Below are 13,039 nucleotides of genomic sequence, written 5' to 3'. Positions count from 1 at the left end.
AGTAGTTGTGGCACACATGCTTCGCAGCTGCACGGCATGCAGAATCTTCCCAGACCAGGAATCGAACCCATATCCCCCGCATTACCAGGCATATTCTTGACCACTTGACCCCTAGGGAAGCCGTAGGTTGTCTCTTAAATCCCAAATTTTACCATTTAAAGGTCAGCGGAGTCTTCTCATCTGTGATGAGCAGAGAACCTCCCAGACTCCCTCCAGGGTGTCTGTGAGCTGCCTTCCCCTGCGCCCAGAGGCTGGCACACACAGGGTAATGCAAACTTCCAAACTTCCAAGCTGGACGGTGTCTCTTCCCTAAACATGCTTCCGCATCTCCCACCAGCCAGAGAGACCACAGGCTCAGGTCATTCTAAGATTCGGTTCCACTCTTTACATGGAAGGGATAGTGCATAATGGTAGCTGACGATTTATGGGCCGTTTTCCTGAGCTCTGAGCATAAATCCATCTTCCCTATTGGACATTACCACCAGTCAGCAGGGTGTGTTTTAATTATTATTTTAATTTCACGTTGGCAGTAAGACACTGTCGAATAGCTCCCTTCAAGAGAAACTCTTACTTTGGGGGGCTGTTGGAACCTGCGCTTTTGGTTCATGCGTCCCTGCACGTATGAGGCATGTATCGCTTTCCCTAAACTGCACTCCTTGGGGTACTTACCGACTGCTCCAGAGATGCAAGACACTTCCTGACAGGGTCTGTGCCTCCCCAGATGCTGTGAGCAAGTGCTGCAGGGCAGGTCCCCAGTGGACCAAACCATCTTATCAAGAACAGAGGCTGGTTATCTGTTTTATCTATAGTAATGTGTATATTTTAATCCTGACTTCCTAATTTAAAACCTACCCTTTTCCCCCTTGGTTTTCTATGTCTGTGAGTCAATTTCTGCTTTGTAAATAAATTCGTGTCATATTTTAAATTCCACATATAAGTGATATCACAGGATATTTGTATTTCTCTGTCTGATGTATTTCACTTAGTATGCTCCTTAAATCCTGAGGTCTATCCATGTTGCTGACAAGGACTTACTATATAGCACAGGAAACTATACTCAATATATTATAATAACTTGTAACAGAAAAAAATCTGAAAAAGAATATACATATGCATTATTATATAATATATATACATTATTGTACATATATATTCACATAACCAGGTCACTTTGCTGTGCACCTTAAACTAACACAGCACTGTAAATCAACTCTATTTCAACAAAAATTAAAAGAGCAGATGCTAAGACAGTATGAATTCCCGGCCATTTTTAGTCTTGTTTTCACATCCCATTAACTTCTCAATCTAGGGAAAGAAGAATACAGAAGACTCAAGCATACAGAATTAAAATATGTACCTTAGTTGACTTTAAAAAAATCAACTAACCAACTCTGCTATCAAGAATTACGTGAACTGATACATATTGGGAAATATTATTTATTTTGTATAGCTTTTTTTGGGCCAATATTCCGTACTTTGCTCATGTTAACAGTAATAAGGTTCTCGTATCAAACATTCCTCCTTTCACAAGTTGAATAACATGATACTAAAGGTCTACAAAAAAAAGGAATTCCAAGGTTAAGATGCCCACACTAGTAGGATTGAGAATTCAGAGTTCTATATTTGGACTTCTGAAATATGATCACAATTCTGGGCCATAATTAGAATATTAGTTACAGAAAACCTAAATTTAAAAAAAAAAACCAATAAACCCCAAATTAGCTAATAAAGCTTGCATACATTTTGTCTCTAGACAAGTACTATAAATAGCAAGCAATTTAAGGAAACAAGACACTGGGCAGAATGGAGAGCAGTAGCCTTGAGCGCAGCAAGTCAGGCCGCTTACGCCTGGGCTACAGTCATAGACCCTGAGCTGTGAGCCCTGGGAGACTCCGGCCCGCCGCTGATCGTGCTCTGTCTCCTCCTGTCTTTTCTTTCCTGAAAGGGGCATGCTGCTCGTCTGTTTTCATGTAAGTCTGAAATATGCTATTTATCCCATGTGCACATGTGGTCAAGTGATCAAGAGACATATTTTCAGTCCTGAGCACTCCCTGCCCCATTTTAAAGGAAATCCTGCAAGTAGTAAATTCACGCTAATTGGGAGCTCTATGAAGGGGTTAAAACACTGCCCGTTACAAGTCGGGTGGCCATTATAAATGTTACCCAAATAAAAGCCAGAAACAGGAAGCCAAAAAGCAGGTCCCTACGGCAGGCATGTCTTAAATGATATCATTTGTCAAGTTTCCAGCATCTTGTGGTGGGTGAACACACACAGAAAAAAGGAGGTCTGTGTTGTACCAAGGACGTTACATCCTCATTAGCTGGAATGTTCTTTAAGTATATAATGCAACATTTTCATTGTAATAAGAAGTGCAACTTGTCACTGCATTTTCATTAGATAAATACTGAATGTAATACTAATGACCATTTATAAAGGCGCTATCCTCCTCCTGAGAAACTCCATTCAGATGAAATCATATAATAACAATTTTTAGAGCACATCATGAAAAACTTCTGTGTAGTTTCTCTGCAAACTATTTCCTGATTTTTTTTTTTAAATGCTGAAGGTGGTGAACAATGGAAGTCGTCATCAAATGGACCCGGAATGACACTGTTCGTATTTTCTGCGTACAAAAACAAATTTGAAGGAAGCATTTGGCCTTTTACGAATCACAATGGAATGGGAGGGAATAGCTGGGACTCCCCTGTTTCTTGGCATGCTAACTGGAGCCAAGGCTCTCCATCTGCCCAGCCGGGGACCTCAAGGCTGATGTGCAGAGAAGGCCACCCTGAGAACCCAGAAATAATTCATCCACCAGGATCGTTCAGCCCCAGCCCAGTCTCTAAAACAAAGACTGACAATTGCCCTGAATTATGGATGTACTTTTTGTGATATGTAATACAGTTCAGAAGAAAGGCGGAGAGAGGATCGCACCATTTCACCTCCCATTAGAGGCTGGGCTTGAACGATAATCCCAGAAGATGAAACTGATGCTGAACTATGACCCTCAATTTACAAATCATTTTTCAGAAGAATTAAAAAAAAAAAAGTTTAAACATATTTTTGGCATTATCTGAATGGGCGGAATCTTTCATGCTTGTTTTCTAAGAATAAATGAAAACAGTATGCACTGTAGTTTTTTAGTTTGGGGAGAGACAGAACATGAGGTTTTCAGATTATATTTTATTTTAAACCTGGTTGTTTGAATTTTTTTTTTTTTACATAGCTGAATTTAGTGTATGCCTTCAAAACATAATAAATTTCTATTCTATAGCTTCAGGGATCCACCCGTTAAAATGCTGGTCTTTCATCTTTATTACTCTCCCATTAAAATGAAAGAAACAGGGACGCACTTCAGTTTAGAAGAAGCAATTTAGTTGGCAACGTCCTTACTGCTCAAGTCTTGACAGAGGGAAAAAGCCCATGATTGCTTAGACTTCACACTTCTGTCTGCCTAGGACACCACTAAGCCTATCAGACAGAGAGTACCTTACAGTGAATAATATTCTCTGATGAGCTGATTTGATTACAGCGTTGCTCCACTACCAGTCATTCCCTTGCAGTTACATTCATAAAACCTGTCCCCTCCCCTTTGTTTGCTTGGGTCTCTAAAAGGGAGGCCAAGTCCCCTTCGGTTTCGCTACAGCTGTTAGGTCTGAAAGGGACAGATTAATAACTGAGCACCACACTGGCCAGGCTTCTCCGGTACCCTGCACTAGTAACCCCTTGCTCTAATGAGGACGCAAAGAGCCTCCCATCGGGCTGTTACCCTTCTTCATAACTCAAAAGCGTCACAGTGGCAGTAGCCTCCAGTGCTATTTGTCTTTAGTGCAGTTGTGACACTCCGGCATGATCCATAATTTGGCAACTATTTACCGTGACATTTCCCTTCAGTGCAGCCATAACATTCAGTGAAGCCATTATTTGGCCCCATTTACCATATAAATTGTATTGTTGTGCGTGCATGCTAGCAGCTACATTAGGTACCTGAAAATGAGTAAATCTTGTAAAACAGATCCGAACAGCTACTCAGCGGTAGGACTGCCTTGCTCCTCAGACAGAAGGAGAGAAAAATTAAATACGGTCACCAAGTTTCCTAGAATCTCTCTAATCGGGTGTCTATTTGTTTAGCCTGTTAGAGACGCTGAAACCCAAGGCTCTGAAAACCAGTCTGGTGGGCGTGGCTTCGCTAGAAAGGCAGGATGGGGTTCCCACCTCAGCGATGAAAACCGGAGCAAGCTGAGGAAGGTGGGGACCAAGGTGGGTCAGCTGTGGGCTTGATTCAGAGGGGAAGGCGCGGGGCTGGTTACCTTCACGGGTGTGACGTCAGGTGATGGTGACAAGAAGTGTCTTGTCCCAACAGGCCTCGTGGAGACCTGGAGCATGACACGGCGTCAGTGGTGGCTACTCGACTTCCAGGTCAGGGAGAAAACCCGCCTCCCCAAAGTCTCCAATGAAAAGCAAATGCACGCTTATCTGAGGTCACTTCAGTCCCCGCTTTGTGGGATGCTGTTGGACACACCCCAGTAGGCAGATGAAGGGTTCTGTTCGGTGTCTACAGAGCTTTCCCCATACGGCCCGTGTTTTGTTGACTCTCACTGTGGATGGAGCACATCCTTCTTCATTTCACGTGCATGTACTAAATTTTTAGTCTCCCGAATCTCTAGTTTCCCGTTACCAAAACTGCTCTTTTGTCCATATGAGTTTTCAACACTACTTTGCTTCTTAAGGGAAGAGAGAAATCTTCCATCCCACACATGCCTCACCAGCATGATTGTGTATAAAATCATTAAATAAAGAGATACTTCTTTAAAAGAGGTCTGTGCTCATTTAATTTTTTTTCTAATGACCTAACAGAGTCAGAGTTTTGGGAGAATCCCTCCAAATTTCTATTTAGAGAATTGGCTGGTAATTTATGGAAGGAGAAGGGCCATTTCCTGAGAATATGGACTCTGAGAAGTGACTGACTTTTGCTCTCTCTCTCATTTATTAACAACTTGCTAGCATTATACCAAAATCTCCCATAGCAAAGAACTCATGAACTGTTTTCAAGCCCGATTTTAAAATCTCATCAAGTTGAAGACATGCTGATTTGATCAGATCTTGCATCAGGGATTAATTATTTCCCTGGAACAATAAAATCTGGAATGAGACTCTCCATGAGTAAAGAACTGAAGGTAAAGGTTTTACCTCTGTGCCATGGAGGGAAGTTTTACTAGCACTTTTTTTTGGCAAGGGAAAGCAAAAAAAAAAAAAAAAGGAAGCAAAGAAAAGAGAGAGACCTATTCATTAAACTTTACTTTTGTTTTTTAAAAAATATTATCTCCATTACCAACTAAAAATAAATAGATTTGAGTAATTCTGGGGCATAAAGTGACCATTTTCTCTCTCTTATGCCATTGTTCTGCTTTTATAGCTTACTGTTGACAGAGGGAGGTAATTCAATGACAATTTTTCCGGTGTTTTTTCTCATGTACATATAATCGATGGCCCGGAAGACCGATTCCAGGCCGATAAACCTGCCCTCTGCAGACAGAACTCCGGTGTCCACCTCACAAACCAGCTCGCCACCCGCATACATCTTGAGCAAGTGATCCATGGCACCTCGAAACTCAGGAAGGTAATGGTTCAAGAAGAAGCCCTGGACGCTGGCAGATTTCTTCAGCAGTTTGGCTGGAAGTGTTGCTGCTTTCACGGGCGACAGGCCGGTAGGAGTCTGGTAGCCAGAGACGAACCCGATCACTATCAAGCGCCCTCGGGTAGCCAAGGCGTCCACGGCCAAGTCAAACGTGGCTCCCCCGACGGACTCGTACACCACGTCCACACCTTGGGGGTACTCCTGCCTCAGGACGGCACCCACGTGCTCGGCGTTATAGTTGATGGGCCGGTCGCAGCCAACAGACTTCAGAAAAGCAGACTTCTCGGCAGAAGAGCATGTTCCAATGACGTGGCACTTGGCCTTCTTTGCGAGCTGGACGGCGAACTGGCCGGTGCCCCCGGCTGCCGCGGTCACCAGGACCTTCTTCCCTTCCGACAGCCCCCCGAGCTCTTTCAGGCTGATGTAGGCTGTGGTCCCACTCACCAGGAGCGTGAGATACTCGGGTTTCAGGGCCGGCACTGGGATGGCGACCCTGGTGGGCACCACTGTGTACTCAGCGAAGGACCCAGGCGCCATGTAGGCCACAGCCTGGCCGACAGTGAACGCAGCGCTGGCAGAGAGGCCCAAGGCCACCACCTCCCCCACACCTTCGAAGCCTGCGTCGAAGGGGGTCTTGACTGAAGGGTCATAGCGGCCAGCCGAATAGTTGATGTCAGAAGCATTGACACCAGCAAATCTAGAGGAAAACAAACACACACACACACATTCAGGTGCTTTCTTTGTCAAGGCTTTTTCTATTTCTCTAAATCTGGTGACTGTGGAGGGCAGTGAAGCTGTTATCTATTCTGATAGAATTTGAAAAAAAAACCACCCAAAACTCTTGATATGCACTTCAAAAAAAAAAAGAAATCAAACAAATGTGAGCTCAACAGTGATTCCGTATTAGAGTTTTGGTTTATTGTATTCTTTCATTAGGTTAGGAATAATTTCACATCTCTCTAAACAGGTTATTTATTTCATACGCCACTTATTCCCTTTCTCTTTCAAAAGAGAGGAAAAAAGAAAATTCAGGAAGCCCTCATACACAAACTTCACTGGAGCTATGAGTTGGAAATTAATTGGTCTCTTAGCAAAGATGTTAAAAACAACAGCGGGATAAAATATATTCAAAGAGGTAGACTTGTATTGATTCTGGCAACAATTTAACACTTCAGATAATAATAGTAACGACAATGATATTATTAAAGATTGATGTAATGTACAAGGTCACTGGCTGCTACATGTTACTGCAGGGCTTGTTTCAAACAGTGTGAGAGAGGCTGCAGCAAATTTTCCTTCTGATGTAACTGTGTCCAGTGTGAAAATATGCATTTTGATTAATTGAACAAAAATTGTCTCATAAGGGTAGAGAGATTTTTATGGAACATCCAACATTTTACAGTCCTTCCCAGATGAAAAGGAAAGCAAATCGACACTATATTTTTCCTCAACAAGAAGCAGAGACATACTTGATTAATACCAGATGATTATTTTCACTTTGGTATCCAGAGTCAATTTAATTGCCAGGCTGGTATTTTTACAAGCTTTTTTTCATTTCAGTATACCTCATAACAAAAATATCCTGATACATAAGGAAAAAAGCCATTCTCCCAAGGATGTCGGGAGGTGGCCGAGACACACAGTGGGAGGACCCTAAAGATGCCATTTCCACCTGTAATGAAAGGAAAAGGTGCTGGGATCTGGTGGCTTCCGCTGGTAAGTAGGGCTCATGTTAAAACAATCTACTTTTAATTTAACTTAAACCCCAAACTGCCCCACACAAGGACCCACTTCCACTTTATATACAGACAATACTTAGCCCTCCTAAATGCGCCCTTATGACGGTGCCCCGCATACACGATTGGACACTCTCTACATTTTTTATCAACAGAAATAAAGCAGGAAACTCTCCTTCGGGGTCGTCCAGTCCAGCAGCTTTCAGAAGTTACCAGACACAAGGCCTCACAATCACGTTACAGGATTCCATACCCGAACAGGACACATAGTAATGAGAAGCGGGAATAATGGTTTGTGGTGGGTTCTCATTGGCGTTTAATGCCAAGATGCCCACGTTCCATCTTTTGGGTAGGGGAGGGCCAGGCATCTTGCCTTCACTTTGCCGAGTTCTCCAGGCCTGGCCTAGTGTCCTGAGCGCGTGCTTCCGGACCTTGGGGAAGGCGGCGGTCGAGCCCAGTCGGGGTGCCTCTGGACGCCCGATCGCTGGGGCTGGAAGGCCGGCTGCAGGACCGCCGGCGGGGGTGGGGAGGTGGGCTGTGCTTACAGGTGGGGGCCGCGGCGGGTAGCCCGCTCTGTTCTCGCGCAGGATTAGACTCGCCCTTCCCGTGGCCTTCGCCCCTCCCGTCTTGCACCCTCCCTACCGCCGCCCCCCCCCCCCCCCGCGCTGGCGTTTCTGCCTTTCCAACCACAGAGGCCCTTCCCTTGCGGGAGCCCCCGCCTTGAACTCGGCCCCTCGGGTCACCAGCATCTCCAAACCGGAGCGAACTGGGGGGAGGAAGCTGGCGAGCGGGAAGGGGCTGCTGGAGGAAAAGGCAGTCCCATCACCGCCCCCCACCCCCGCGCACCCCCTTCCGGGGCTGTGGTTGCCACTTCCAGGTGGGAGGCTGAGGACCAAGCAGGGCGCACGCCTGGGAGACAAGCGGCGGCGGGGCGAGGGCACCCGCGCAGAGGGGGCAGCGAGGGCCCGTGTGTGTGCGCGCGCGCGCGCGTGTTGGGGGGGCAGGGTGGGCTCTGTCGGGAGCTCGGCGGCTGCAGCCCACCAGCGGCAGCTTGAGCTCACCAAGGGGCTTTGCTTAAAAACCCAAGTCAGACATTGCGGTGGAGCCCGGCCAGCGCTGGAGCGGGGGCCGGAGACCACGGGGCCCGCCCCGCGCCCGGTCCACGTCCCCGCTCCCTGCGGCGCCCTCGATAAGCCCGGGCCAACCTGCAGGGCGCCAGAAACCCGCGCTTCTGGAACTATCTCCCCTCGCAAGTGCCCGGCCTCCACCGACTGCCCGGCCGGTGCCGTCGTCCCGCGGCCTCTCCACCGCAACCACGGACAGATGCGATCCGTGAATCCGACTCCCGGAGCGGACTGGAGTCGCGCGGGTCGCCGCCGAGGCCCGCGACCATGACCTCAGCCTCCCTGGGCCGAGCCGGGATCCCAGCGGGCGCGCCCAGTCCGCACCGGCCGCCGAGCTCGGGCCCTGGGGCGATCGAGTGCCAGGGAAGCCCGGGGCACGCGGCGCTCCTGAGCTCATCGGCCTCGCGACAGTAGCCGCCGGCGGCCAGACTGTGACCTTGGCCTCGCAGGCACCCCCATTTTACGTCTCTCCACCCTACCCTGCCCTCTAAGTCGCCTGCGTCGTCGGTGAAGGAATCCGGAGTTCCTGCTCGTCTCCGGACACCTCACCCTCTCCAGGGCCGCCCAGCCTGTGGTCGCGAGCCCCACCTCTCCCTGAAGCCCCGTTTTGCGGCTGGTGTGGACCCGCCACTGCCCGGGTGCGCCTTGGTCCTTACCTGGGCTTTGGGTAGAGAAGTGGGAGGAGTGGGAGCCGGCGCCTTGGGCTCCATCGGAAAGAAGTTCAAGAGCTGCAGGCGCGGTGGGCAGGGATCCGGGTTTGGGGAGCAGCGGACAGAAAGGGCGAGTGAGCGAGAAAAAGAAAGAGAAGACGCGCTAGGGAGGATGCGTGCATTTGGAGACCCGTCTGTACCCCTTTAATTTTAACTACGTGCTTTTAATGAGTGCAGGGATCTAGCGATCCGACAGGCAGACCTACGCAAAAGACAAAAATCGAGGAGCCCAGGGAAAAAAAGAGGGATGTTTGGGGCTCTGCCCAAATATATACCCTTCCGGAGTCACTCGGTTTATTTACACTAAAAAGCGATGAGCCCTTTCGTCATGTTTATTGTGAAACAGGGCAGCGGTCCGAGGGGAGGCAATAATGGGTTTTCTGTTAACAAAAATCAAACCCGAAGACTCAAGTCCAGAGCAAAACCTTCAATACTGGAAGACAAAGTCCGCCAAACCAGACCTTCCTTAAAAAAAAAAGAAAGAGAGAAAGAAAAAAGGGATAAAGAAAAGGAAGAATGAAGGAAAAAAAAAATCTCGGCCTGGAGAATGAGCAGGAATAGTTACCCTCCCTGGAGCAACAAACGGTTTATCAAAAATGCCCTCCCCATCCCCCACCTTCTCTGTGCCGGTCCTACAAACTCTGCTCCATTATCTAACATTTGAACAGAAAATCGTTAGAAATATTTGGAAACGAAATAATGTGGCAGTATCTTGCAAAAAAAGAAAAATCTAAAAATAGTGCGTGAACTGAACCAGAGGGAGTCGGAGTCTTTCTCCTTTTATTTTCTTCTCTTTTATGAGGAGGGAAGCGGGGTTTCCTCGGATCTTAGAATGCCGAAGGCCAGAAGTGGATAAAGGAAAGGCGTGGGCACGTTCTAGAAGGATTCTAGGCCCCCTTCTCACACCTTTCCTAAATGATAAACTTGATTATGCTAAATCGATGTCTTAAAAAGCACCTCCATCACGGTGAATAAAGAATTTGTATTTTCTGTTAAAATGGAAAGACACGTGCAAAAGGTTCCACTGAAAGAGAAAGTCAGAGAGAGCACAATTAAAACCCCCCAGACACCTTTCCAAACAAGTGAATTTGGGCTGAATCCATTCACTCCGGAGCAGATTATTATTATTATTACGATAAAAAATGAGAAGCTCTTGCATAGAATTTTCATGCAGTTGACACTGTTCGGGGCGATTTGGTCTGGGATTAAAATGAACTAACCTGTAGTGAAGTATTGAGCCTCTATTGTTTAAAAAAAAAAAATCGGTAAAATGCCACCCTTACTGACAACATTTGCTAGAATAAAGGATCTTCCCACAGTTTGGGGGGTAGGGGCATATTTTCCAGCCGAGTAAGGAGAGGGACAGGCAGAGGTCCGCCCCATCCCCACAAGCAGAAAACGCGCCCCCTTCTTCTGTGACGGATTTCAAGGTAGAAGTTAGAGGTCAAGCGGTGACTATAAATATCCTATTTATATTAAAGGGATTCTTGGCATCTGTGGATGGAAGATAGAGGCGTGGATCTTAAAGCAACCCAAGTTGAGAGCATCCAACATGGCAGCCGGTGCTCCAGAACTCCGACCGACCACCTAGTTCGGGGACCGGCCGTGGTGACCCAGCGCGGAGAAGGGGCGCACACCCTGCGGAACTGGTGCCCCGCAGGCGGGCAGGCTGGTCCTGAGGGCAGGAACTCCTCCACGGCAGTGCGGGCGGGGGTCCCACCGCGCGGCTGCTGGGAGTGCGGAAACTTCACACCTTCCGCTGCCCGCCCCGCTCAGTCGCCCCCTCCCCACTTCACACCGTGTTTGTAAAAGGTGTTCTTTCCCCAAGCAGCCTGGTGTGTACCATTGGTGCTCACAGTTCACAGTTGCAGGTGGCGGGGGGGGTGGGGGGGGGGTGGGGGTGATGGAGAAAAAGCCTGCGTGAAACTTTGCCTGTTGGATTTCTTCGGTGTATTTTTTCAATCTGAGTCTCATCTCACTTCCAGGAAATCACTCGTGTGTTTTGTATGTCCTGCGTGAACACTCACCCACCCTTCTTTTCAACTTGGCAGGACGCGCGTCTGGATCTCAGCTGCCTTAGCGGTTCCTGGTACTGATGAAGAAACCCTCCGAAGCCCAGGTCCCAGCGGTGCACTTCAGCCCATCGGTTCAGGCGCCCCCTGCCCCCGCCCCTTTCCCAGCCTCCGCTCAGTCCCACCTTCGGCTCGCTTGGTTTCTACCTCTCCAACAGGTTCCCAGAAGTTTGACTTCCTGGTCAGAATTCCGAAGTCTCCGAGCTAGGTTTGGAAGACTGATACGAATCTCTAAAATGGACCGTTTGGCATTGCCCCAAGCTGATTAGATAAGATACACGGTCCTTCAGTCCTCGCTGAGGACCGAGTGCTTTCGAGCACACCACTGACAACCTGGTTACAACCACAAGTTACTTCTCCCTCCGAAAGTATTACGCAACCTGAAATATGCAACACTCGCCCCACAGACCAGACTGACCCGGCGGGCGAGCCCCGCTCTCGCCAAGGGGGATGGAGGAAGCGGACGCCCCGCTTGCAAGTCAGGCAGCGAGAGGACCCACCGGCAGAGCCGCGGGCACGGCTCTGAAGAGTGAGGCTCCTTCCCTCTTGTTGCTTCAGCAGTTACTAAAGATTAGTGAGATGGAAACAAATTAAGATGGGCAGTGTGGAGGTGGAAAAGACAGTCCCAAGGTCGGGCGACGACCCGAGCCTCATTCAGTCTGCAAAACCTGCGGCCATGCCCCCGCCCCGGCCCCGCCGCCTGGGACGCGCACCCCGCGGTACACTGCAGGGCACAGACGACAGTCACACAGAGCTGACAACACGCAGGCGGCACCGGCGAGGTGCACACCAACACACCTAACGACAGGCTCCGCCACAGCCAGGCAGCTGCCAACCTGGAGCGGACAGGAACAGCCAGCCGGGGCCCCGGCCTCCTTCCTCCAAAGCACGTTACCTAAACGTCGCGGTTTGTGTCCAGGCTGTTCCCGACTCCACCCTAAAGATTAGGCGATCGCTGGAGCCGTGGGTGCGCGCGGGTGGGCTGGGCGGGGAGCCTCCCCTTCTGGGTCCCGTCGGTTTTATTTCGGGAGCGGGAGGGGGAGGAGGAGGGAGGGCTGGGGGAGGGGAGGGGAATCCCAAATTAAAATAACCCTCCGTTATGAGGACGTTCGGTGCCATCGGATATTGACACCGGCAACAGTCTCATTACGTTCGCCTTCGCCAGATGGCGGCGGGTTCAACTTCCCGGGATCTCGCAAAGTCGGGCTGTGCGCCCGAGCGCGCGCCGGGAGTGGGGACGCCAGCGGGCGCGGGACAGCCCCGGAGCGGCGCGGCGCAGCACGGGCCGGGGCCGGGGCGGGGGGCGCGCGCCGGGCTCACCGGTTCCGGACGAGGAGGTCTCCGTCCCCGGGGAGTGGCACCGGGCAGTCCCGGCGCAGGGTGGCGGCCTCGCGGAAGTTGGGGCTCAGCCGGGTCACCACCAGCTTCTGCATCACGCTAGGGATGGCCGAGCCCTGGAAGTCCAGGAAGTGGCGGGCGTACGACATGTCCACGATGGCTCGGGTCCCGGCGAGCGCCAGCCTCTGCATGGCCCGCGCCTCTGCCTTCTTTCTGCGCCGCCGCTGGCCGGGGTCGCGCCCAGTCCGGGCCGCTCCGCGAGGCGAGGCTCCGCGCGGCGGGCGGAGCGGGCGGGTCCGCCCCTCCTCCGGCCCGCGCCCTCCCCTCGGCTCCCCCCGCCTCTTCCCCACTACGTTTGGCGCCCGCTCCCCCCTCCTGCCCCGCCGCGCGCTGCGCGGTTAGTCCGCGCAGCCCCCGCGG

General features: G+C 50.1%; 1 protein-coding gene across 1 annotated transcript; it reads right to left on the bottom strand.

Annotated features, from left to right (window-relative positions):
* Positions 1-1,478: 1,478 nt before the first annotated feature.
* Positions 1,479-12,838, bottom strand: PTGR3 (prostaglandin reductase 3). The gene is made up of 2 exons (XM_068993621.1): positions 12,602-12,838; positions 1,479-6,336 (listed from the first exon to the last, which is right to left on the bottom strand). The coding sequence occupies exons 1-2, from the start codon at positions 12,808-12,810 to the stop codon at positions 5,412-5,414; spliced, it is 1,134 nt and encodes a 377-aa protein (XP_068849722.1). The 5' UTR covers positions 12,811-12,838; the 3' UTR covers positions 1,479-5,411.
* Positions 12,839-13,039: the final 201 nt, after the last annotated feature.

This window comes from Capricornis sumatraensis, chromosome 21, assembly GCF_032405125.1.
Source record: "Capricornis sumatraensis isolate serow.1 chromosome 21, serow.2, whole genome shotgun sequence".
NCBI lineage: Eukaryota > Metazoa > Chordata > Mammalia > Artiodactyla > Bovidae > Capricornis > Capricornis sumatraensis.
Note: the sequence above shows the minus strand (reverse complement) of the source record. Positions and strands in the feature narration are given on the sequence as shown.